Source organism: Athalia rosae, chromosome 3, assembly GCF_917208135.1.
Source record: "Athalia rosae chromosome 3, iyAthRosa1.1, whole genome shotgun sequence".
NCBI classification, from domain to species: domain Eukaryota; kingdom Metazoa; phylum Arthropoda; class Insecta; order Hymenoptera; family Athaliidae; genus Athalia; species Athalia rosae.
The window spans coordinates 1,200,755-1,227,743 of record NC_064028.1 but is presented as its reverse complement, the minus strand read 5'-3'; the positions used below and the strand labels follow the sequence as shown (position 1 = coordinate 1,227,743).

General features: G+C 42.4%; 1 protein-coding gene and 1 long non-coding RNA gene across 6 annotated transcripts in view; both read right to left on the bottom strand.

The window, feature by feature from the left end:
• The window catches only part of LOC105685521 (extracellular serine/threonine protein CG31145), a 38,108-nt gene extending 34,894 nt beyond the window's left edge, over positions 1-3,214 (bottom strand). The window contains exon 1 of the mRNA XM_012399681.4: positions 383-3,214. Within this exon, the coding sequence (XP_012255104.3) occupies positions 383-858 (476 nt within the window). The 5' untranslated portion in view covers positions 859-3,214. The remainder of the gene's footprint in view (positions 1-382) is intronic.
• Positions 3,215-3,319: 105 nt separating this feature from the next.
• LOC110116982 lies at positions 3,320-26,923 on the bottom strand. 5 transcript variants are annotated; one of them, XR_007277659.1, is made up of 6 exons: positions 23,153-23,933; positions 22,072-22,297; positions 21,797-21,960; positions 20,475-21,250; positions 18,757-19,023; positions 3,320-3,617 (listed from the first exon to the last, which is right to left on the bottom strand). It is a non-coding gene; the product is annotated as an uncharacterized LOC110116982 (long non-coding RNA). The 5 variants fall into 5 exon arrangements; XR_007277658.1 differs by lacking the exon at positions 23,153-23,933 and adding an exon at positions 26,909-26,923 and having other exon boundaries at positions 21,797-22,297; XR_007277656.1 differs by having other exon boundaries at positions 21,797-22,297; positions 23,153-23,942.
• Positions 26,924-26,989: the final 66 nt, after the last annotated feature.

The window sequence follows — 26,989 nt, the reverse complement described above, 5'->3', positions numbered from 1 at the left end:
CCCCCGTTCCCCACTCGCCACCCCCGTCCCGTCCCACCCTCGCAGTTTCGCCGGGAAATTCCTCGACTCGGGAATACGGGAGTCCGTTCTGGTCCGAAGTCTGAAGCCGCGAGACGAGAGGCACTTTCGACCGGCTAGGCGTCGGTGGATCAGGTTTCGTTATCCGCGAAACGAAGCGATCGACCAGCTTCTCCGCTATTTTCTCCGGTAAAGCAAATCCCGGAAGAGTATTTGACCGGGTCGGGATTCAGAGGAGTCCCCTCGCGTCACCTCGATCGCGAGAGAACACCCGACGACGGGAACGGAACGTAAATCGAAAATGCGAACATCGCGCGAATTTTTCGTCACGAATTATCACCGGGTTGATCGGAAAATCTCTTACCTGTACCCGATGTGGTTCAGTTCTCCCATGGTTGGGTTGTAGCTGTAATCCTCCCCGCTGAGCCTGACGACGCCTTCGTCGACGTTGACGCCGTACCCGTTGACGACGAGGTCGGCGAGATCCGCGAAATCGTCGTGTACCTCGGGCTTCTCGGATTTGACGTATTTCGCGGGGTTGCCGTCGGCCGTCTTCTCGCCCCTGACGGAGGACCCGCCGCCCATGTCGAAGCTCGATATTTCTCTGCTGCCGTTCTGCCGCTGCAGGAATTTCCGCCGGAAGTTGTTGTAGACGGTGTCCTGGTCCGGGTCGTCGCCGACCCTCACCCGCCCGTGACTCGGTACGAGGTGGTGCCCGCTGTACCCGAGGTCCATCTGAAGGTCGACGACCAACAGCAGGGTGAACAGGATCGCGAACGCGCTCAGTCCGAGTATCAGCCTCTCCCGGAGGCGGATCATCCTCACCGCCAGTTTCATCATCGATTCTTTGGAAGCCTTTGGCTTAGGAACTTTTGTCGCGTCGGTGATCGCCGATTTTCGTAGGCCGCGGAATATCTCTGGGCCGCTAGATTCGCGCTTGGAATTCTCTGCGGAGGAACACTCGGAAGACGACGGTTTTTCGTATTTTTCGCGCTCTTTTACGGCCGAGGAACTCGTACTTTCGATCGCCACCGATTTGCACCCCTCACCGTTGTCGGTATCGCCTGTAGTTTTATCGTCACTCGAACGCACCGCTCGTTCTTCGCTTTTGTATCTAGCGACGAACGATATCGCCGAACTCGAGCTGTCCTTGGTGCTCTCGTTGAGGGAACTCAGCGATATATCAATGAGATTATCGTCGGAATGAGGATCACCGGATTCACTGGTACCGCGTGGACAACCGTTCCAATCTATGGTGTCGTTGGACGCGCTTCTGCATCGGTAGCTTTTGAGGAAGTTTCGATTGAAATTAGACGCGGTACGCGGGTCGCCGGCGGATGATTCTTCTCGAAAATCGTCTTCTTCTCCTTCGGCGAGTGCGATGTGATTTCTCAACGATCGATCGTCGCTGTCGGAGGAGTGAAAATCGTCCCGGTGCTCGGGGTTCGACGATTCCGCGGAAAGTAGAAGCGAATCCGGAATGTCGCTAATGCCGCGTTGTCGCAGAGGAGGACAGTTGGTGAAATTTGCAAGTTTGCATTTTATTTTATCTACCGACTCGGCGTTACTCGTCGACCGTCGAATGCGCCACGCAACACTGTCCCGTGTTGACTGCTGCTGCTGCTGCCGCTGCCGCCGCTCGTTGACGTTATCGAAGACCTCGAGGTTATCGCAAATCCAAAGTTGTCGTGACCTCTGAATAGACGGCGTATCTTCTGGCGGTGGCGAAAATTTCAACTTGCTACCCGCTAACGCCGGTCTACCCTCACCTCGGGGATTCGCCTCCTCTTTTTCGCCCTTGTCCTCCGCGCACTCTACAAATATTCGCGGACCCTTTTCCCACTCGCTACTTCCGGGCGGTCCGTCCTCCCGCGAAACGGAACTCGACCCTCCCCCTTCCTCTCTTTTGGATTTTACCGATCCCGCTAACCGTCTGTGAAGACCCTCGGCGATTTCTGCTGTCTCCTCGAATCGATCGAATTCCGAACTCTTACTCCGGATATCGGTGACTCGGAGGGGCGAATTGTTTCCAAAAAAATTCGACCCTCTCCTGGGATCGACGGTGGGAATGCTCGATCTTATTCGATCGGACAGCTTCGACGTCTGCTTGGCGACGTTGTATCGCTCCAGAGTCTCTTCGCTCTTGGATCTGATATCCCGTAGCGCGCAAAGTGCGTCAGCAAAATCGCTCCTCCCAAATTTTTCCAACCTCCTTCGCAGCCGGGCGCGTTCTTCGAGTAATCTGAAGTTGTCCTCGGACCTTATCAAGTCGTCGACGTCCTCGACGGAGACGCTTTGCGAACTGGTGTGGCTTTCCTCCTCCTGCAGAAGCCTCCTGCTGGTGCCGGGTGAGAAACCGGTGAGAACCGGAACCCTCGGTATTCCCGGATCCGCGATACGCGGAGAACCGGGATGCTCCTCCGGATCGTTTTGACGATTTTCCGCCTCGGCTTCGCCCTCGTGTCTCCCCTCGGCTTCGGCGGGTCCTTCGTTAACCGAATTTTCCGCGTCCTCTCGATTCGCCTTCTGCACCTTCAACCAATTCGACCTCCTCAGCGAGTCCTTTGTCAATCCTTGGTCGCCCAAGGGTCTTTTTCGGGAACGTTTTCTCCTGAGCGGAGGCACCGGCCTCTCCTCGCTGTGCGCGCTACCCAAGCTGTCCGAACTTTTGCTCGATAACTTCTTCCTGAGGAGCAAAGGACTTTTTTGGATGTTTCTAACGAGCCGCTCGCAACCCTCGGTTATATTTTCCCTCGACGATTTGACGAGTCTCTTCAGAAACGAATCGTTCCTCGACAACTTTGTTTTCTCACTTCCGGTCACATCGAGAGTCGAGTTGCTTCCTTTGTCGCGGAGCTCTCTTCCACCTTTTCTCCACCGTCTATGCGGAGATTTCTCGAGATGATCACCGTCGCCTCGCAATATCTTCTTTGAAGGTTTTATCCTGTCGCTCAAGCTGAGCTTTAACCTAGTCCTGTTCTTACCCGCCTTTAACTCCGGCTTTGCCTCATCTCTTCCCGCGAGGAGAGCGGCAGACTTTGACCTTTCCTCGAAGCTTGAACTTGATCTCGATTCGCCGAGCCTCGGGTGTAATTTCGGCGATGGAAAACGGTTATCTCGGTATATCTGGCGGTCTGAATGTACTCTCGTGACCTTCGAAACACTTTCGGGACATTCTTTTTTATCCAGTATTTTTTCTTACCCTCTTTTAGCACCCGCGCGACTCTTCTCTCGCCAACAACTTTCTATTATTACTCTCGCGTTCAATCGAAAAAATCCCTCGCACCCTCACTCAACTTCACTTAGCGCAAACGTTTTACAGTAAAAGTATTTAAAATTATATAACTTTAATATCACTCTGCTATTATTTAATGATTAACGAACTTTGGAATGCACCTGGAAATGCACTTGGTCAGCCTTGTTTCTTCGAAGTCGTTCAGTTTTTTTTTTTTCTTTCCCTTCCGAATCTCGTTTTTGGTATATCACTTTATGGATTACCTCCAAGTTGTAGGTACAAGATAATCCTCAACTTCTCGTTTTATCTTGCGGTTTCTAACAGCTTAGATCCTTACCGGCGTCGCGTAGCTGGAGAGTTTTGCCTGAAAAACAAACAGAAGGAGGATCGTTAGTCGGGCGATAAACTCAGAGGTAATACCCTCAACCCTCCCCCTCCCCCTCCCCGGGTGCGGTAGTCGCGTCGCGTAGCGTCGCGACGCGTACGGACCTCGCTGAAAAAAACTTGGACAGAAAATATTATTCGCGATTTGGGAGAGAGAGAGAGAAAAAAAAAACGGACAAAGGAGAGAAAGAGAAGAAAGAAAGTTGGGCGGTTTCGTCTACGATTCCTTTTCCCGCCTCTCGTCTCGATCCATAAATACTCGAGATAGCGATATCACCTCGTACCAATGAAATACACAAATAGTTCTTTACGGGAGCCCCGGTGACGCGGGACCGCCGCAACCGCACGGTTATCGCTAACGGTTATCGTCGAAAGATGCATAAAAACTTGAAGAAGCCCCATCAAGGTGGCAGCCCAGATAAAAGCGCATATTTTCGATCGACGATTTTTGTCTACATTTTCCTACTTCTACGTACCGACGACTACCAAGCGACACAGATAATAAGCGTTGCGCGGACCTCCCTACTTTTCTCTTTTCTCGTTACAAACGCCTCTTTATACTACAGACTGGAAGCTATATCCTACGACGTTACGAAGTGAACGTCCCGTCCTCCCGCGATACCAGATCATTTTTAACAGATTTCCCATTTACGATTCTCCGTTGCGTCGTTCTGTCAACTTCTGTCCGCATGCGACGCGAAATTTTCTACAGAGACCCCTAACTCGTGAAAACGCTCGAAATTTTCTCGAAGAACGCGCGAAACTATTGCGATAATTATTATTGTTGTTGTTATAATTTTTTTTTTTTTTGCGAGTCCATGTAGAAACGAAGAGATCAGCGTCGCAGTTATCGGTACGGTGAGCAGAGTTTCTCGGTTATTTCTGACGGAAAATATCATAACGTCACGCACGGATGATTTCCATTCGATTTCAATGCGAGAGTCGGATCAATGGGTGTACAATAAATGAGTTTAAAAATGGATACGGTGGATGTAACAGGTCACGGATATAATTCAGACGCCCAATGCCACACGGATCCACGCTTCTCGGAGCGTAAAATTGCCTTCCTCTTTCCGGATTCGAAATTCATTTGAAATTACCACTGTACGTACAGAATCTCTATGAAAAATACTTCTACACTACCTTCTGCTATGAAGTTTCACTGTATGCTAGATCGAATTTACATCACGAAATCCCTCACTTCGATGTTTTTATGTTATTTCCAATAGATTCCCCGTTTCTACTGTCTTCTGATTTTACAAAACCAGCATTGTATACGCGACGCATTTGATTCCCTCTGTCGTTTGAATGTTCGTCGTGTGATTTTTTTTTTAATTTCACATCGTTATGTTTCACACGCGTTTTGAGAATACTTTTTTGCAATCTACGAATTTTTCTCACCTAGATATCTCAAGTTTTCTACTCCAAGAAGCGATGAATTGGCGATAACTCGATCAATTTTATAGATAGATCAATTTGGCTTTGAGAGTCGGGTTTCTGAGATCAAATTACATAAGAATAGCATAGGAAACCCCATAAATAAATGTTGATTTTTGGGCCAGAAGTAAAGTATTTAAAAAATAAATCGTATAGCACTTTTCTGACGTATTTTGACCTCGGGAATCCGAATCTGAAAGAAAAATTGATCTATCTCTAAAATTGACCGAGTTATCGCCAATTTTCAGCTTTTCGGGGTCAAAAATAAAAAATTGATTTTTTAGTCTATCTTACTGTAATTTGAGCTCAGGAATCCGAATCTGGAAGAAAAATTGATCTATCTTCAAATATGACCGAGTTATCCCCATTTTTTCGCGATTTTTGGCATAAATTTGAGGATATCTCGAAGGGAAAAAATCATAGCTCAATTTGGACAACGGATTCGTGTTCCTGAGGTCAAAATACATAAGAAAAGTGCCATACGATCAATTTTAAAAAATAAAAATTTTTGGCCAAAATTTGAAAAAATCGTAAGGGGTACCCCTTGGAAAAATCTCAAATTTTGACCAAAAATTTTTATTTTTTAAAATTGATCGTATGGCACTTTTCTTACGTATTTTGACCTCAGAAACACGAATCCATTGTCCAAATTGAGCTACGATTTTTTCCCTTCGAGATATCCTGAAATTTATGCGAAAAAATGCGAAAAAATGGGGATAACACGGTCATTTTTGCAGATAGATCAATTTTTCTTCCAGATTCGGATTCCTGAGCTCAAAATACATAAGAATAGCATATAAAAAAAAATAATTTTTTTTGGCCGAAAATCGACAAAATTTCAAGGGCTACCCTTTTGGATTTTTTCGATTTTTGGGTATTGAAGTATTTTTAAAATCAATTGTAGGGCACTTTTCTTATGTATTTTGACGTCAGAAACACGAATCTGAAAGCCGAATCGAGCTACAAATTTTTCCCATCAAGATACCCTTGATTTTTCGAAAAATTGGCGATATTTTTTAACGCTTCAATTGCCCCCAACGACCCTATGAGGGTAGGACGAGTTTAATTACCATCTATAATCACAGTTCAGCACAAAGCAAAGACGAATAAAAGATGCTCTTCGAGTGACTTGGACGATTGTAAAAAGAAGCGAGAAAAACAGAACGAAAAAAAGAATCAATCCCGTTCAAACCCCGTGAAATCGTAATGATAAAATGACGTACAATTTGATCATCGACTTTCCAAGTGCCGCGATAGGCGTATCGTTCCATTTTTCGGACACGCCTAGCGCCCGCAGTGATGATAATTTGAAAATGATATTCCTTCCATTGAAAGGTTTGAATACCGATAGTAGTACGAAACACGACGACGACAATAACGACTAAATTATGCCGCGGCGTATGGCCGGATGGAACTGCAAAGTACTTATTACAACTACTATAACCAATAAGAGCTTATAATAGGGCGGTGTAGGGACGGGGGGGGGGGGGGGGGGGGGGGTATAATCATTAAGGATCGACGGGGAAAGGCCGTCAGCGTCGGTTTCCATTTCACGTTAGAATGGACGGACGGGAGAGAGCCACCCACGCGTGTTCAGCGAACAGTGGAACGACCGGTGGTACCCCCATAGGTTCCTTCCTCTCGTAGAAATCTAATCAGTCCTTCAGGAATAAACCGGGGCAATTCCCACCCGACGCGGCGCTACGCTTGTACGACGCGACGACCGACGACGAGTCGTACGAAGACTGATTTCCAACGAACTTTGAAATTTCATAAATTTCGGGGGGAGCCCACCACGCGACCGTCGATGTCGCGGGAGATCGACGACCCCGCGTTAAAATCTACCGCATCATTTCGAATGTCCGGAATGGCGGATCGAGGAGAATCCGCGCGCGCGATAAAAAATCAAAAGAAAGAAAAAAATGTAAAAATTGGAGGGGACTTGTTTTTACGTTGTTATTAGTAGACCCGCGTACAGCTCCAGACTTGAGATTCCCGCGGGATAACTTCGTAGACTTTATATAGTTTTTCTCCATTTACTTCTACCGTGTAATATACACGTACACAGACGCCTAGACGCGTGTCCGCGCAAACCATTGCGGAAAGTAAATTGCGGTGATAAAAGTTTTCTGCGTCTACGGTGGTATTTTAATTCGCATAACAGAACTCGAAACTATTTTTCCTCGTCGTTCGTTCGTTCGTCGACTTACGATGACGCATTTTCAGGAAGATAAAATCGAAAAACCATTTTTCGCACCTGCCTACTCATATTTCAGTTCGGACCTCCTTGGGTCCGATCGTTGTTTCGAGAAGGTTTCTTGTTTAAAGAAGAATAAAAAAAAAAGCCAACACGGCGCCGATCGAATTATCGAAATATTATATATACAACACTCGAAGATCATTAAAGCACGTCTGCATTTTTTCGGTCACGTATCAACAACGCAGCTTTTTGCGGTTTGTTATTATTGAATTTTGATTAAATTTAATTCCCGGTTATTTTTGTTCCTCGTTTTTTCTTCATTCCTTTTCGCTACCCCAACTGCTTTCGGACAAGCGTACGTTTTTCGATCATCTTTTTATCGCGACAATCGATCAAACGTACATATTTATTAAACTCGCGAGACGTGTTCGACTTCAGAGTAAATCGTCGAATCGCTGGGTCTGCTTTAGTTTTGGAACGAAATTTAATTAAAAAATTGATCAAACATAATATCCCTGGGGTATATATCACACAGATAATGGCGAAGTGAAACATATCATCCGGGACAATCGTGATAAATAGAAAATCGAATAGACCAAAAATTTTATCGTCTCATCTTATCTCTCCGTACTATCGTTGCCGGATTATTCTTCATTCACCGTTTTTCATCGTATAATCACGTGATCTACGATCCATCTCAACGATAATACGTTACTCCAATGTTATATCTCCGTAGTGAAAAATGGCCGGTTGATCTCCGGACGACGTTCGATTTTCAAAATACATACGAATCTTTGGCACGGTCTACGACCGGCGGAGCACAAGGGGGCGGGGGGGTGCGAATTTCTACCATCGGCAGCGGTTCGAAGAACACTCGACCTCACCCCCGGGTGAAGGGAAAGCCCGCGAACTCGATCATTCGTCCGGGTATAATATGACCGGCTAAACCTATACCTACGTCTTCTATACGCTGATAATTGGCTCCCGGAAGTTGGGGCATTTCGCCAGGTGACGGAGGGACCGACGAGCGAACGAACGAGCGAGCCAATCTCTCGGACTTCACTGGCGTATGACCCCGAGAGGACGACCTTTGCGGCGAAAGTCTTCGACCAATTACTGCACATTTCACCCTCGAATTCGAACCGATTCCTCGACCCTACGATTCCAATTGTATCGGTATGTGAGAGAATTTTTCCGTCCATTTTTTCACCGCGTATTTCGTGACGTAAAATAGACATCGGGGCAAAATCTGCTCGAAGAGGATTTTTCGATTTTTATACTACGCCGAAAGCTTCCATTATTTCACTATTTTTTTTTTTTTTGGTTTTTTTAACGGTTTGTTGTTTCTATGCGATTCGTAATTCGGTATTCCTATATGATTAGCTACGCCACTGGACAACAACCCACAGAAAACATTCGACGTAGTCAGGATTCTGATTCGGGGACAGATTAATTCGTTTTCAACGCGATCCAAAGCAAAGGTTGAACCTAAGTTGAATTTATTCTAACCTGACCCCTAAATCCAACTCCGCAGAGTACTAACTCCATCAGACTGCAGAGTTATTAGCCCTTCGTGTATATAACCGCCGAACCCTACCCACCGTACATACTCCAGGTAGGTATAGGTACGCCAAGTTATCTCAGTTTGCGTAAAGCTCCGTCAGATCGTTTGCAATTTCCTCGGAAGGGTTTGTGCCGCTAAAATCATCAGACCGTAAAGGTCCAGGTATAAATTCTCGTCATCGGCACACAACTTTCCATCTGCTTTTCACTTCGTTTATTTTCGATATTTGTCCCCTTCTTTATTCGACCTCTACGTCTGTTGACGAAAATTTTTACGCTTCGGACGTCCGCGTTACACGATGTATACATCGGCATAAACACGGATGCGAACCGACCGCCGAGTCAATCCGAAGCTCCGTCGACGGTTGAAGATGACATCAAACGACGATGACGATGATTGAGAATTATTAAGTGCTTCGCCGCAGCGTTTCGCTTCCGGTATCCTGCGGTAATTTAACATTTCAACCCAACCGCCCGCGCGCATTTGCAAATTACATCAAACGACGTGTCTTATGCCTAACTGTACATTTGATTTCCAAAAATGCAATGAAGGTAAAAATAAAATTCTGCGGTTCGGTGCAAAACACATATTTCCATTTAATACGCTATACATACGCCTGGTCATATATACCTGTAATAACACTTTTCTACCGCATTGCAGTATGCGAGGATCGCTGGAAACAGGATTAACATTTTAATCGGCTACCGGAACGTCGAGCTATGGCGGCGGAAAAATTTGATTCACGCGGGTAGGAAGACCTTCTCTCGAGCGAAGATGTAGAAAAGAAAAAAAAAACAATTCAAATTCGAACCTTCGGATTAATCGTCGAATTGATGTTTTTTACCCTAGGCCAGACGTGAATATCCTCAGCGCGTCTCGACGATGTTCAGCGAGACGCGGAGGATCGGTAGGTGTACGTTAATTATCAAAGCATATTTTGCAGCGTAATTGCTCCGGACGACCCGTGTACGTGTGGACGCACACAGTTGCCAGCGTCGGTAGAGGAGGAGGAGGAGGAGGAGGGGCGAGGGAAAAGGGGCGAAGTTGATGATATTAAAACCTGTTGCATAACTTTCCCACTTGTCCGTCGTGCGGTCGTTGCCGCCAGAACTCAAATATGGGAGCCTGTAGGTCTCTCTCTGTGTGTCTGCTGCTGAGGGTAGCTAATACCTTCGCACACAACTTTCCTTAATTACCTACCGCACGACTCGACAAAATATTGGCAAATATCGTCGCCGAAAAATTCGACGTTACAGTTCGGAATGCGATGTGAAAATTCGGCGGTAACTCGATCATCTCGAGTGATAAATCATTCCCATTGGCCGCAGATACGGATTTCGTTGTGTGAGTTGTTCCCGTACAGGTGTACGTAAAACGACGTTCGGATAACGAATCAAATTACTTCATCCAGTCATAGATTATCACGTACTTTCACTTCGCGTGAGCTATCGAATGTAAAATAATCGCTCGTGTGCGCGCGAAAGAGACACGCTTCTAATTATAGACGGCATAAATATTTTCGATATCGGCGTAGAATCAAATTTTCATTGAGAACCTGATATCTCGGTAATTGAGTCGACGGATGGATGTACGTACGTCGATCGCGGGACGATTCGATTTGACGTATGTATTTATAATTATTAGATCTACGGATCAACGTTGCGCGGTATATAGGTATCCCAACGAACGATAAATCATCCGCAACCGCGATGTAATTTTCCGATTAGAGGGAAAACCGGTGTTAAATTTCATCGGGGCATCTGTAATTATACGTGAGATCACGTATTTTTTTATCCGTTAAAAAATTTAATCACCCGATTATGAGGCGTCACGTTCCCCCGTCCGGACGATGGATCCGCGTGCCTCGGCGTCGCCTCGCCATTTGAATTATTTCATCGAATCGACAGATCCGCGACGTATCCCGAGTAGAAAAAAAAAAAAAAGTCATCCTCGTCAAAGAGAAAAAGTGAAAGAGATGGACGAATAAAAAAAAAACTTGATCAAAGATATTATTATTCGCGCATCACCGTATCGTCCCTCCGCTGCGATATCGTCATCTGAATAAATATATTACGTGAGATAACCGTCGATTATTCTTCGGCAATATATCATTTTCTACGATATGCCAGATTCGTGAAATTTAGACAACTGCGTGCAATCTGCGTCGGAATGAAAAAATAACAGCAATAATAAATTACGCACGAATCCGGTTTTTGCAATTTTTATACCACTCGATTACTTTGAAGAGTCTGCTAAAATCTAAACCGCATATGTTGAAATTTAAATAACTAAATATTACCCCTGAAAATTGACGACTACAATATCCTTATTACTCCTACTCCATTGATTTCCTGTATTTTTATTTTCACCGAATCTCGTACAGGTAGCACATTGATCTGCGCGAGAAAAAAATATATATATATAAAAATATACGCGTTCAATTTTTGCCTGCAAAAATTCCCGACCCAGTCTCGCATAATGATCTTTTTCCCTTCATCGCATTTATTTCATTATAAGCGTGTATCCGAATATACCCGGAGAAGAGACGACCGTTATTATTTATCCAACTGTATTTTACTTGTTAATTTTTTTTCTCCTCGTACAGTGTAGAGGCACTTGTGCGGTATGTGCACCTAATAAATACGTACGTAACGTTAAGAAAGTAGGCGAAGAACGATTTTCCTCGAGTTATACGTGGATAATATTTATTGGTAAACAAATAGCGAGTGGAAAAGTTGAAAATTTATGATAAGAGCAACTTATTTATTTATTTTTTTTTTTTCTACTTTGTGAAGATCAAGCGGAAGGGTGGTAAAGATAAGGAACGAACTTTTACACGTTATCCACGCAGTTGGGTCCTAAAATACCGCCCTTGACTTTTCAACCGTTAACAGAGAGAAAAAAAAAAAAAAAACACCTATTCTTGCCATTTTTCAATATTCACGCGCGTTGCAAGCGGAGTCAACGTAGGTGTGTGAGACGTTTGATTGACTCGTGTGCTCGACACGAATTCTCAATAGAAATAACGCGACGAACGAACGAAGGCCTTCAGAAATAGAATTTTAATTAACATTACCAATTCATTTGACCGTTTCGGGTATCAATGTAACTCCGCCACATAATAATACGATACATATGTATGTTCAGGTATGTGCATAGCCAGACCTTGCGAAAGTTTATATTGTAACGTGGTTTGTGTCAAACAGTCATTAATTGCCTATATTATGTATATCATTCTCCATACTCTGTACATATTTGACGTTCGTCAAATGTGAAAAATAAAAATTATCAAACATCTGATATTCGTTTGTAATTTTTTCCAACTTTTCCCAACTTTTTTGTACACCCTTTTTTTTTCTAATTACCGCCAATGTCATCGTTGTCGGGAAAATCCTCTCGCGGTGCGGGTCGGTATAGGCGGCATGTATAGGACCGTCTCTGACGAAAGTGAAAATAAATCCGGCGCCTTAGGTATTCGTACCTAACGGTAATTTGTCGATACTCTAAATTGCACCGAAACGTACGACGTTAAACATTTCGAACTTGATTTTCGGATGGACAAAATAAAGCCGCTAGATGAGACAAAAAAAGCCAAGGTATTTCGGGGGTCGGTAGAGAACCGTACGAGTTGGATGTGTTAAAATTTAACGTGTATAATGTCCTCGTTTCCCATAGCGGACGATTCGGGCGAAGGATCCGTAAAGCGTGTGCAGACTCCTGGCTGTTCTCGCTTTTCTTCCCTAACCTTCCTTCTCCCCGTCCCCCCGTCCCCCCGGCCATCTCGTCTTATTGGTCGTTGGCAGAATGCCCTGAGGAGTCCCAAAATAATTCGTTTACGAAACCGTTGAATAGTAAACAAAAAATTACTATACACCTGCTAGCGAGAAACGATACAGCGCGTATAGACATTCGCAATTTTTAAAGATTTTTCTTCTTTTTTGCTTTTTTGCTTGTTGGTTTTTCGGTTCATCCGGATCGCACTCGAGGGGCCAGTTTTCCGGATGAAATAATAATTGTTGAAATAATTGTTCATATACATATTTTCGTGTGCAGGTTTTCGGCGGTGGACGTCTTCCCGTTAATCCCAAAGTTTCTCGTGTCCGTCAGCGGGTGATGGAGCGTTTTTTGGTCACCACGGGACCTCTTGGATCCGAACGGCTGAGCTGCACGCCTCGATCCGCACGTAAATCTCGATCGGAAGTTTTCAAAGTCCTTTTAAATCGTCCGCAGGTCCTTCGAGGTGAGAAGTCGCATGAATTTTCACCGGAGTTCCGTTCGCCAAAGATCAGCGAACCGCTCCAGGTGTCGCGAAAAATCTTTCGAAGTAACGCGAGGTGATTTCAGCTGTTCCTGCAGTCAAACGGATTTTTTTTGTCGGATAATTGAATAATTCACTCCACATTCGCGAATGCGTGGGCTAAATTTTTCCATCCCCTACGTCGCGTTATAGTAAAATATCGAGCAGCGGCGCGCCAGGAGTATGGCGAATAAATGAAATTAGGTGCATCGGAGGTGGTGGATGTGTCGTGCCAGTTTTACCAGAGATTGGTTTATATCCGTAAGAGGCTGCGGCGCGGGTCTGTTGCGTCTAAAAGTGCATACATTCGCTTTATAAGGAGCGAAATGTTCGCCGTAACGTTATTCGAGGAGGTTTCGTTCCTAGGTGTTAACCCAGATGTAAAATTCCTCAGATGTTTTGCATCCGAATAACATCCGTTCCCGCATCCCGGGGGAGATTCCGGAGGCCGGGAACTGTACGTGTACCGAAGGGGCGCGAGGTATGAAATAATAATAATAATAACAACAATAATAATAGCAACAACGCAAGAAGAGGAGGAGAAAAAAAAAAAATAAAATAAAATAATAATAAAAGCGACTCCGCAAAGTGAAAAAAGTCTCGCTTTAATCCGGTCAACCAACACCTCTCGCACCTTTCCCGATGCGGTATCTCCTGCGCCACGTGGTACAAACTGCACCGGTATAATGCGCCGACTGCATGCATTTTATTTTCATATACGTTAAAGCGTCTTTTACGGAAGCCGGTTTTTCATTCCCTTTTTTTTTCTCTCTTTTCCTTTTTTTTTTTACTTTTGCTGTTCATTCTTATTCTTATTCTCTTTCGGAATCACCGATGCGGTGCGGCGGAGTAGTTTCGCGTAACCTTGGGGGAATCGGGCGAGTATGCCGGCCGGATAAGGATTGTGGAGAGTAGAGAAAAAGAAGGGAAATTGAAGATGAAGAAAATCTGTAACGCGACTAAAAAGTTTCGAGCCTCTAGCGCGACGTCGACCTTGAAGTCGCAGTCGATACGCAGGTAGCGCAGTACGTACGTAAATGCAAGTGCACTAGGTACGTACGTACGTACGTCGTTGTCGAATAAATGGGAAAATGGCGTCTTCGATTCGTTCGGCAAACGTCAATCTTGTTCGGCGAACGGGAGTCGATTGGAAAGGCAGACCGGGGGCGGGGAGGGTGAGGGGAGCGATAGAATCCGATCGAGCATTATTTATCACCTACTGAAAGCGTTTCTGCGTTTTCGGTTATGGTTAATAACGAGCGTCTAACGCCGCGATCGCGCGTAGTCCTCAACGTTTTAGCCCGCTCGCACTCGTCCCACTCGAAGTGTTTCGAAATTCGACGTCACTAGCCATTACGGACGATTCCGCTTAATTACCGATCTACTCGAGTCCGCCAACAACAGACCCTCCTCCTCCTCCGGTCCGCTTAGATCGGTAATTCTCTAACGCGGGTTTATCTATACAGGTAGAGAGCCCCGGTAGGCAGGTAGGAGGCGAGTTCGCGGCTGCCCGGCAGCAGACGCCCGTCAACCCGCTACCGCTACTGTTGCATTAACAAGCACCTCTGCACCTGCCGGTCATCTACCTAAGTGCACGGGAATGCACCGACATGTACGTACGTACGTACGTACCTAGTTCGCGATACCAGACCGTGTAACGACGGTATCCGACCGACGTCGTTTGACGTCGGGATATAATCATGCTCGAGTAGTGGGAATCGGCGAGGGTAATCTTCTCCTCATCTTCGATTTTTCATTCTTCCTTCCTTCCTTCCTTCGTTCCTTCCTTTTTTTTTTCGAATCTTTGTCGCGATGTTTTCGCATTCGTTTGACGCCGAGGGGGCGCGAGGGGCGAGAAGGTGATGATTAATCGTCGCTTTAAAAATTCAATGCACCGATCGATCTTCTGATCCATCGAATAACCGACGTTACGTCAGAGAGTGTTCGGTGTTAATTTATTCAGTGGCAATTTCTGCTGCAGGACAGTAAATTCAACGTAAATCGCACGCCCGAGGAATCAATCGATTGGACGGATAAAGTCTGCAGCGACCCTCCGTTTGATTTTATTATTCTTAGTTTAATTATTATTTCACCGATTCGTTCGTTTATTCATCTCGAATTCCTTTCCTCCGATTCTTTTTTTTTTGCTCTCTCCGTTTTCCTCTTCATCCAAGCTCGCGTATCGCCAGTCGGAACTCTGCGACGTCGAGCCTTCCGTCGACTTTTTTTTTTTTTTATCGTTTTTTTTTTTCAACCTCAATGCGGTTAATATCAGGCAGACGATTAAAAACCACTTTCTATATAAATACGCGTTATCGGATATATCGTGCAGGGGATAAAGAAGAAAAAAATGAAAAAATTATACAACCGACGATGGACAGAACTGCATTTAAACGTTTCTCGGCTCGCGGTTCGGTATAACCTGTCTTCTCGCATATATTCAAAACTATTAAAACTACTTTTGACCCAACAGCGGCGTCGGCAGTTTCCGCATCGGTTATATTATACCCGGCAGCTACCTTTTACCTATGCACCGCACATAATGCGTGCAGCTATAAAACCACATCCAACGCGCTTGTAATATATATATTTCAACTCTTCGGGGAACGAAAAGGGTTGCAAAGGTAAGAAAAGACTGAAATAATATGCCATCGCACGCGCCCGTAGGGATTACATAAAGTCTTCTAACGAGGGGGCTAAAATAGGCGTAGAACCAACATCTCTCGCTCGAGCCTCCTTCTCTGGACTAGACGCGATTTGGAATGACTTAAAATCTTAGTCGGTTACTCGAGAGAGACTTGCAATCGGAATCCGCGACCTTGAATCAAGAAATTCACGACCGATGGTCTACGAGGAAATTATACCGCAAACACGTTCAACTTCCACGATCTACTAATTAACTACGACGAACGTCATACATTATCAACGAATGTGCGTTGTTATTTTAGTTTTATTTTACTTCGTTCCCACGAATAGGAACGTTTCTATTCCTTTCTCCTGATATCGCAATTTTCATCCCCTCGTAACTATTTTTTTCATTTTTTCCGTTGCGAAATGATGAAAAAAAAAAAAAAAGGCAACGAAATTTTTCCACTCCTAACACGTCCCTAAAATATTTCGTAAAATAAATGTGTGTAACGATGACGGTATCAAAATGGTAGAGAAAAAAAAAAAGCCCGCGATTCTCGTGAAAGTGAAGAGAGTTGACTCTTTCGCGGTTTTTAAAAGGTCGTACAGTATCTGCCTATAATAATTCGCAAGCGAATACCATCGACTCTGCACATAATACACATATTATGTATTAGTCCTTATTTGATAAACAAGATCCAATGTCATCTCAATTCATCTCTCTAATCTCTCGAAAAAAAAAAAAAAAAAAAATAATAAAATGAACTGAGAAAGCGATCAAAAAATTCATTCGGCGGCGAGAATTAGAAGGTAGAAGGGGATGGATAATCGTGTTACTTTCGATAACCGAAAACGATCGACAAAACGATATCAACTAGGCGGCTAGTATTTTGCCGTCGTAAAATTGTAGCGGGCAGCGGAGTACACGACGCGTCACGTCACATCGTATAATCGTATCGCATCGCATCACATCGCATACAACACGCACGTTATCATTACGAAACATGCAGTAGCTCGTGTGTCCGAATACCCCGTATACAGATATAGCTAATAACTAAAGGGTAATCGATCTTCTTGTACGCCGACTATACATCACGCATGTACGGCCGTGCGGATCAGCGTCGTGCAAAAGGCGACGGGAAAATTTCAGTCGTCAGAAGTCTCGGACACTCCTTTCGTCGGTTTTTGGAGAGGATTTTTTCGGAGATGAGGAGTAAAATTTGGAAATAGAAAAGTAAGGAGAACCGAAAGTGCAGTGTCCTGAATTCCCGCAGATCTGGCGAAAAGGAGAAAAAGAAAATCCTTTCCCTTCGCAAGAGCTACAAGACACGTTTGGTATGCTGTATTACGTTACACCAAGCGATAATATATGGTATTTTCATGGGAATGATTATTATTGTTCGCATAATTTCCTGATACTTCCATACCGTAAACGCGTATACGAATATAGAAGTAAACGAATTTATGTCATACCTGGCAAAAATGGTAATATTACGCGTTCTTCTTCTTACTTTTCCCAACAATTTTACACGCGACTCTACTCTTCCTCCGACTAGTTTCATAATTATTGCAAATATACAGCCGAACGTAACACTCGGACGTGGGAGGTCCTTAATCTCGACGAAACGTCGTCGTAACGCCCATAATAATCGGTGTATTCGGGTGTCTCATTTTCTCATTTTTTTCTTTCCTTTTATTCGCTCAACGAATCCATCGGTAGAATCATCGTCGTACAACTAACCGCCAACACACGCCACGCTCTCGCCCGAGTTGAAACGCTAAGAAAACTTTCTAATAAATTTTCTCTCTCCTCTTTCGATTTTTATCCGTTGCTCACACGTGTACGTAATTCTTCGTCGTAATCGAACGTCTTCGAAAAATGAATTCCGAACGGGGGCGCGCGTTCGAAGATTCGAGCGAAATGAAAAGCGAGAAAGAATAATTACGATTACGGGGGAGAATGACGCGATTAGATTCGTTATTCGGGAAGTGGATTAATATTGAGAATTCTTCGGGGATATGGACGGGCGTTGGAGCATGTGATGTAGAAAATAGTGGAATTTCGTGAAAATGGGACACATAACCCGCATGCACGCGTACCTATATGTGGCACGAGACCACAGGCGACGATAAATTTTCATACATACACCATATATACATATATACGGTATGTTTAGTAAATAAACAAGTGAACTGTGAACTGTAAACTGTAAACTACAAAAGCTGCAGCTTGGTACATAGAGATGGTCCGTGTAACACAGGGTACAGTTTCAGTCGCAAATTGAGAATACGTATACACATGTATTCGGGTATGTACGTAATACGTGGGTATATAACGTGTCCGGACAGTGGTATATAAAAGCGAAGGGCTTGTAAATAACGTTGTCTATTTACAGAGTCAATTAACACACCGGTGCAGTAGGTATGTACTACCCGATATGTTCACTTTCCAATTTGAATTTCACAGCGATATAATCGCAGGCGGTAGGGACGCCGGGATCGGTTGGTCATTTTCTGATTTTCATAGTTTTCCCCTCGACGAATCGATTCCACGTATAGATGATGATCGTTCGTCGATATATGCGCATTCAAATTATCGATACATTATAATACATCGTTAACAAAATGCAACGTCAAATCTCACGAATATATATTACTCTGCATGCACGTGCCAATTCAACGAAATATATAAATATTTTTAATTTCCTGTAATTAACCTCCTGGAACCGTCCATTTTTTCCCTTCTTTTTTTCTCTCTCTCTCTGTCGATCGATCGATAATTTGCAATATTTTTACAACGTGTAATTCGGTTTTCCTCAACGAGTTGCTGCAGATTATTTTTCCTTCTTCCAACAAATTTTTGGCGAGTCCTTTATTTTTGAAGGGGACAGAAGATGAGTAGAAAAAAAAAAAAAAAAAGGAATAAAATTGGTCGGTCGAGGAAGTTTCGCTTTTAATATTTGAATATTTGATTACACGTAATAAATTCTTACCTTGTGAGGCCGCTGAAGTAGTCGTCTATTACCGCAAGGTTCCTCCATTTTTGTAAAGTAACAATTTAACATAATTATTTACATCGTGTTAATTGCTTCTTTTTTTTTTCTTTCTTTTTTTGATTTTGTGTGTGTGTGTTTTTTTTTTTTTTCTCCTCTCTCAAATACTGTTATAACTTTGGTTGTTAATTTTATAAAGAACTTCACTCATTTGTGTTACGCTGTTAATTCCGAAAACACGCTCACTTGTACCATAAGTATCGATATCTGAAACAAATAAATTTATACCACATTCGAGTTAGTACATACTGCAATGAAAACCAACAAACTAATTACAAGCAAACAACATCGAAAAGCTTTTGACCGGTTAGCAAATTAATCGTTTTTAGTTTTCTCTAGTTTTACGTCGTGAAAAGTCATCGCTTACGATTTACAACGAAATCGTCGTGATATTGCACATAGGTAAGTAACAAAAAATGGTTGCCAAAATAATTTATCATCATACTCGTACGAAACGTCGAAGGATTCTTTATACATTATCTGCAATTATCGCAGCCGCGTCGCCAATTATGCGAAAAATTGATAACCGTAATTTCCTGTTTAAATTCCACCACTGAAATCCTTCGAATCATATGGAATTTTCTATCTATGGTAAAGTTCACCAAAGTCCTCACGTTAACACCGTCGTTATTGTTATACAATAATCATCTGAACGTGAAACGAACGATAAGGAGTGAAGAGGAAATCGACGCGTCTCGCGGGACGGTGCAAAAGGGCAAAAAAGAAATGACGTAAAATGACGAATAAAATAAAACACAAAAAACATTACGTGTATCCTATAATTATATACTCCTACTATACCATCGGCTATCTTTCCAACTACGACGACGACGATATCAAATAAAAATAACAACAATAGTTGTAATAAAATGAAAGGGAAGCAGAATAATGAAAAATGAGAAGAACGCCGACCGACTCTATAGGAATAACGTAACGAGAAGTTTTCGGTCAATCGTATCGTATCTTATCGTATTTATAACAAACCACGGTGCCGCTACCGCTATAAATTCTAAGACAACTAGTATCGCCTTGAAACGGAGACAACGCGACGCGAGACGACGGAGAGTTGTCAAAAAATTTCCGCGATGTTCGCGATGAGACGAGAAAACAATAGCGAATGATAACTGTGTATGTGCCACCTGGCAGCCGACGAGATAACGACGTGTATTACAAAAATTCGGGCTGATATCATCGCATGAATAAATTTACCCCCATACACGTCCTGCCGAGCGTTTTGTTCGAAAATTCGAAAAATGGAAGGCGAACGCTATACCCGAGCAGCAAAAAATAAAAACGATGGTTCTCCATTTTTCTTGAAATTATGATCACGTACCCCGCGAGCGCATATTCGTCTCGAATAAAATAGGATCGCGTGTTTGCGAGACAATTATAATCGCCGGGATGAATGTGTGTCGGATGGGGTTCGCGATGCGCTCTATACGAGAGAATTAATGTCGGCGAAAAAAATCCTCCAATTTTTCTTACGCGTGAGAACGAGTAGGAAGGAAAAAGAATTTCCGTGCGGTGGAAGTGTGAATTTGGCGACGATCGCACCGTACCTTGATTATTGCGGGGGGGGGGGGGGGGGGCCAAAACGGGGGCAATAAAAAAAAAAAAACCAAAACCAAAACCAAATAAAACTCAAAAATTGAACCCACTGTCGACGAGCACTTTTTTCAAACAACCTCCTAACCGTTCGAAAACGAGGCACCGACTAACTCGCGATGAGAAATTTCAGCGTCACTTATAAACGATTAATGTTTACCGATGCGGTTCTGTTCGGCATTATATTTGCCCAAGATCTACGTTGCCTGTTTTCCATAAAGTCTGAGATATTATAATATACGCGGGTGGCGACCATCTGTAACAATGTTGACGGGGAGATCGATGATAAAATAAAAATTATGCGTTCAAATACCATTCCGCGGCGTATCCGCGATAAGCGGTGAGAAAAAGAAAAAGAAAAAAAAAAAAATTATGTATACTCGATAAAAAATTTACACAATACACGCGTACGTGGACTCGATCCGATCCGTTCCGGAATGCTCTGTGTTAAACGTTACAAAATCGGAAAAAAGGAATAAGCGAACGGAGGAAAGAAAATTCAATCATCTGGTGTAATAGCCGAGCTATTATAGCTCGCGGCCGATGATCCGCAAGGTGGATATTCGCAAGGCGGTTCTCTCCACGGTGCCGTCGAGTTATTTTCAATGCGATTACTTTTCGACTCGGAAAAACATGTTTATTATTTTTTATTTTCTTATGTACTTACAATGCGTACGCGTATATGCACATAGACGTTCAATTGGTTAAATATTATTTTTAACACACCCCAAAGCACGACATCGCACCCGTTCAAATTTCCCACGTCGAATCGTTTCATTGGAAAAATCGAGAACGTTGCGCTCCGTATAAAGGTGTATTCGATAAGCGCCTGCGGGAATCGTATAGATCAACAATTTTTCATCATTTAGTTTATGCTCTTCCTTTTTTTATTTGTTTATAAATTGCGCGTTGTTATTGTTCAGTTTGTAAGATGATAAAAAAAATACATGTGAAATTCTCTTTTCCTTCTACGACATCGCGACGAGATGACGAAAAACTTTCCATCGGCTAGGACTTATCTGCTTTGGATTATTTACGATAAAACTAAGATCGCGACGCGACGCTTCTTCCTGTGTAAAATTCGCGTCACCTCTGCCCACATTTAGAATTTTAGAAGTTGAAAGTAGGAGACGAAGAAAAAAAAATACCAACGTTAACGAAAAACATGTTCCATGGTCAAGGGCGCGTTGCAGCTGCATCGAAGAGTTTCGAAACGAAAATGAAAAAAAAAAAAACAAATAAAAGTACACAAAGAAAACACGAGAAACGAATTTGATAAGAATTCTGGAAAATCTTGCGTTTTGCGATTAGTGGGTCGGATGCGTCAGTTCGAAATTTACAAAGCGGCGTGCGTTCAATGCCGTTTATTATTTACCTGGTAAATTTGCTGTCGAATTTTTCAAGGTGCGACGAAGATTTCTCGTACATATGTATATACAGTTCGGTTTAGTAGTAGCGGCAGCAGCAGCAGCAGCAGCAGCAGCTTCTCGTTCGGATGATTTCGGCCTCGCTATCGTCTTATGTAAGATACACGGTTGACTGTCGGAATTAGAATTTAGCAACGACACTATTTTCGAAACGCTATTTCCAACCGCAAGAAGAAGAACAAGAAGCAGAAGATGACGATGATTTTCTTTTACTTTGACTTACTTTTCGAGTTACCTATGTAGATAAATATTGTATTTATATTCTCCGTGCGACTCGCGTTTAAATTTTCGTACGAATATACGCGCGAATATTTTTTTCTTACTTATTTTTTTCACGTTTTTAAAATGATAACTTTCACGATCGAGCACTGCGGCACGTGATAACGCGTTCTGAGAGGAAAAAAAAAAAGAATTTATTCCGACACCGTAAACTGCAATGAATATTATATCTGAAACACAAAAAAAAATCCGGGTTTGAATTTTTTTTTCACTCTTGAAAAAAAGTGAGAAAAAAATTGACAGGAAAAGAAAAACGATGGATCGAGAACCGAGTGTACTCTGACACGAGCAATTAGAACTCGGAATTTATTTATTTCATAATTATTGATTCGGATTTTATTTTTTTATCGTTCCGATTACACGCCGAGCGCTCGATTCGAAATTACCGCCGTGCAACGCCGCGATTGCAATTGTTTCAAATCTATTTTCTATTCAACGGTACTAATTTTCCGTGCAAGTTATTACTGCCACCGATATTGATACACCAGCTACAATAGGCTATACAATACGAGCAAACAGACTCCGGTTACAATTAAAAATTGCACGACGTACGACGTCGAGGCTAGAAATAATAAATTGCGAATTATTTGGCGCGTGAATCGCATGCGCAAAAGCAATGGAGACCGATTGGTCTACGGAAATGAAAAGTTTTTCAATTTTTCGAACGCGAACGAAATGATCCAAAAGACTGATAATAAAAAAAAAAAAAAGTTAAGAAAATAATTTTTGATGAAAAAAGGAGAATGAAAACACGAGGTTGCTAAAGACCGTTTGATTTGCAATTTAGATAAAGAGCAATAAAAGACGAAAGGAAAAAATGATCGAGTAAAGCCCCAAGTGTTGCGAGGTCGTTCCAAACTGATCGATTGATTGATCGGTTCAATTGCGCGAATAAACTATCACGACGCTTTTCTATTAACGAAACACTTACGGATGATCGTCGCGGGATAAACAACATGTGAGAGTGGCGTAATTCGTGCAGAATGCGTTCAGAGATTGATGGAATTATTTGAAATTGAACTCACGAATCGTGAAATGATATTCGTCATATCGTACTCCGTTCCTTGGTTTCCGATTCGTTCCTCGTCAGTTTATATTATTCTTCTCGTTTTTTGAATTCTTTATTCAAAAATGTTTACACATGTGATCCGGGAATCTAAAACCGCGGTTTTCGTGGAGCGATTTTATTTCTTCTTTTCAAACGAAATCGAAAGGAATTTGAACATTCCCTTTAGTTTCTTTCCTTTCAAAATATAGGATCACGTGATCGGAAACTGCCGACAATTATATCGAATCTCTTCAGTTGTAGATATTAGATATATTTCACGTCTGTACAGATTGCAAAACGTCACAGAGCGAGATACGTGGAGATGTGTTTGGTTTATGGGAACAACTCATCGAGTAAAATATGTTTACTTAACACGTGACGATTACTTAACAGTTAAAATTACACACCGGGTGTATTTTTTTTTTTGTTATTTTATACGCGTTGTATAAAACAGCTAGGGTTATTCGCGGTTATTTCTTTTTTTATAATAAATCACGAACAAATTGACACTTTCCAACTTCCGTAAACAAATTGAGGAAAAAACTCACGACCAATTACAAACAGCACGTGACGCACGTGGTTATGGAGTTTCTCCGCAAGAGCGTCGCAAATTCAACCGTTCACCAGGAGAGCTCGATGCTCACTAACTTGGAAGTAACCGAACCCGCAAAACTTCCCCCACCATCGTCACTTTGATAGTGGTCGTGCGTTATCGGCGTCGCGCTTGTCTCCTATTTTTCGCCCTCCGTGCGACGCGACGCCCTCAACAATTCCGCTGCTGGCTGCTGCGGCTACTCGGTTCCTACAATTTTATGACATTATTAATACCCGCCACTCTACTGCGACTCGAACAACTTCCGGATGTCGATCATTCGGAAGCAGAAGGACGCGACAAACAGAAATATGATTGATAAAATGCAAAAATAATTCCAGATCACGTGGGGCATACCGAGCGTGACAGCCCCTCCGTTCGACGTTGTACGTTCTATGTAAACTTTGAACGTATTTTTCTGTCCTCTATCTCTAATCTTTTCTATTTCTACACGGAGTGTCCTACGCCTTGTATCTTTGTACGCATATACACGCCGCACACATTATCTGCGTGCCTTTTCCTTTTCTTTTCTTTCTTCGGTCATTTTGAAGGAAAGATAAAGAAAAAAGTTCATCCCTGCGGACGTCGGAGCGAACGTTGACCATCTGACCCTGCGATGTATACTTTCTGATCCTCCGCACCGTCGTTCACTCCTTTCAGGGGTGGAGTATATGATGAATACATAACTACATATGCAAAAGTTTGTTATACTGTTCGCTTCAAGTTGCAATCTAGCGATAAAAATCGCTTTGAAAACAGCGGCGAGTAGGTACTTATGTACGGTGAACTGAAAGAGGAGCTGCGAAAGATAAAAAAAAATAAAAAAAATAAACACACGAGCCTTGAGGACATTAAATTGAAATTGCGCCACGGAAACAAACTCACCCTGAACCCTCCCCCCATCGCTCTCTATAGGTATAGAAAACGTAATGACTTGGAAACTTGTAACACCGCAACACGAATCGCGCATACCTTGCACCGCTCCCCCGATCACCTTGGAGTTTACAGATGTGTCGTCGAAATAATCAAAAGAAAAATAAACTAAAATGAATAAATAAATGAAAAAAAGGACCGAAATGGGGAAACGCCTTGGCTATACACGCTTTTTCTGATTTTTCTTTTTGCTTTTTTTAGCTATAAAACTGCGAACAAACTGCTGTTCTTTGTTTCTCTGCAAGTAAAGAAAACTATTTTCCAGATGGGTGTATAGGTATACTATTCAACGACTTTTCGAAAAGTTTCTAAACTGATCGGGGTATATATAGTTTGTATATGATGATGGTGTTTGTCAAAATCTTAAAGAGCTCGTTCCGCGACAATATCCTGTTCCTGTTTTCCGTATTTTTTATTTTATTTATCTGAGTTTGCAACTACGACGATAATTCTCGATGCGAGAAGTTGATTCATATACGTGAAATTTATGTTTGTCATCCTATTATGTAATGAATTTTTTTTTTCTCTCTAATGCGTTATAAAATTCAAAGGAAAATTCAGTAGTTTAGGTGAAGTTCGAGAGATATATTCCGAGAATAATTGAACGAACGGTTTCAAAGATGACCACTATCTGATTGCCAGTTTATTGATATTATTGACAACAATCGTCATTCATATCTAGTGTCTGAAGCTGCAGGACTGGCGCGACGCTTCATGCAGCTCAACTGATTTTTATGGACTTTGGAACGGCCATATTGCGCGTGGTTTTCATGATAAAACCGTTAAACACACAAACGGAAGTGCGTTTTATATTCCTCAATAACTACGTGACGTTAAAGATTACGTTCCTTTCGAATTATTCAAAACCTAAGCTATAACTTATCCCAGACGTGCTTTATAATATTCATTGCAGATAGAAAAAAGAAAATACCAACACAAAAATACGCTTAAATTTTGTCGAGATGTTTCATCTGCGATAAGACCGTGTTCCTTGAAAAAGTAAAACGATAGAGAATATCATTGAACTTCCGAAGCAAATTCAATCTCAAATAATTACTAAACTTTTGTAGGAGACACTGTTCTGGCTCTCAACACTAGATGAAATAAAAACCTATAATCAGTTTTGATTAAGAGTTGGAAAATTACAATGATTACAAACGATTATGAAATATTGCAATTGGCTTGCTTCAGGTGAAACTACGTTATGTACCCAAACAGACAATTTTATAAAATCGCGAATCCATTTCACGCGACTGTTTAATACCTGCTTGAATAAAATATTTATTCATCTATTTCGGAAATTTCGACGAGAGTCGAGGCTGTTTCGATGCATACGTAAAGGAAAAAAAATTCCAGATCTGTACCACGATATTTTTTAGCACGCGTAAAATCGCATGTAAATCTGAAAAGATATGATCTGATTGTGGCAGATATCTATACGAAATGGAAATGGGTGAGGAAAAAAAGCGAACGAAAAACTCGACCGTTGCTCTACGCGAATGATATTATACAATTAGATATAGATCTTGTATAGATGCAACGGTAATGGCATCTCTGTGGTGCAAGATATTCCGATATCGTAGGCAAAAAAAGATCTATGTAGATAAGTAAAATCGGCAGACTGAGTTTGGAATTAGATTTGCGGTTACATAGATGAGGCACACGAAATTCAATTCATCTATTCGCTAAACTCGAAATAGGGAACGATCGAAGTTTTATACGGTTGTAATATTCTTATTTACAAATCTAGCGTATTTTCGTAGCTTGATGTCCATAAATATTTACCCGTCATACTTGTTCGGTTTACACGTATATTTTACTATACTTTACATATTATCGGTGTGGTTATCTTGGAATACATTATATGATTCTCTCCAAGAGCTCTTTATTATTGCCGGGTTTTCGAGACGGTAAGTAAATGCGTCGTGTTCTGATAATGTTTCGTTACGAAACTGAATAATTATTATTCATATCCTCCGCTTCTCCCCTCGACGCTAACTCCACCGTTTCCGCATTAATTTCACGGGGAGAAAAAATAAAGAAAATTTTTACAGGTGAAGCTAATTATTCTATAAAGATACCTTGCTGATGAAGAGAAGCTGCAATATATTATTTGTTACAACCAACAGTTGTGAATTTGAAGATTAGAATTACGCAGAATCTGCAACGATGCACACCCAATTCAAATTCAAGTTGAAAGCTACTCACCCGCCATCTATTCGAGCTTTCAGACATTCTTCCCATCGACCTTAGCGCTTTGAAGGACGTCCACTAGATGACGATGGATAA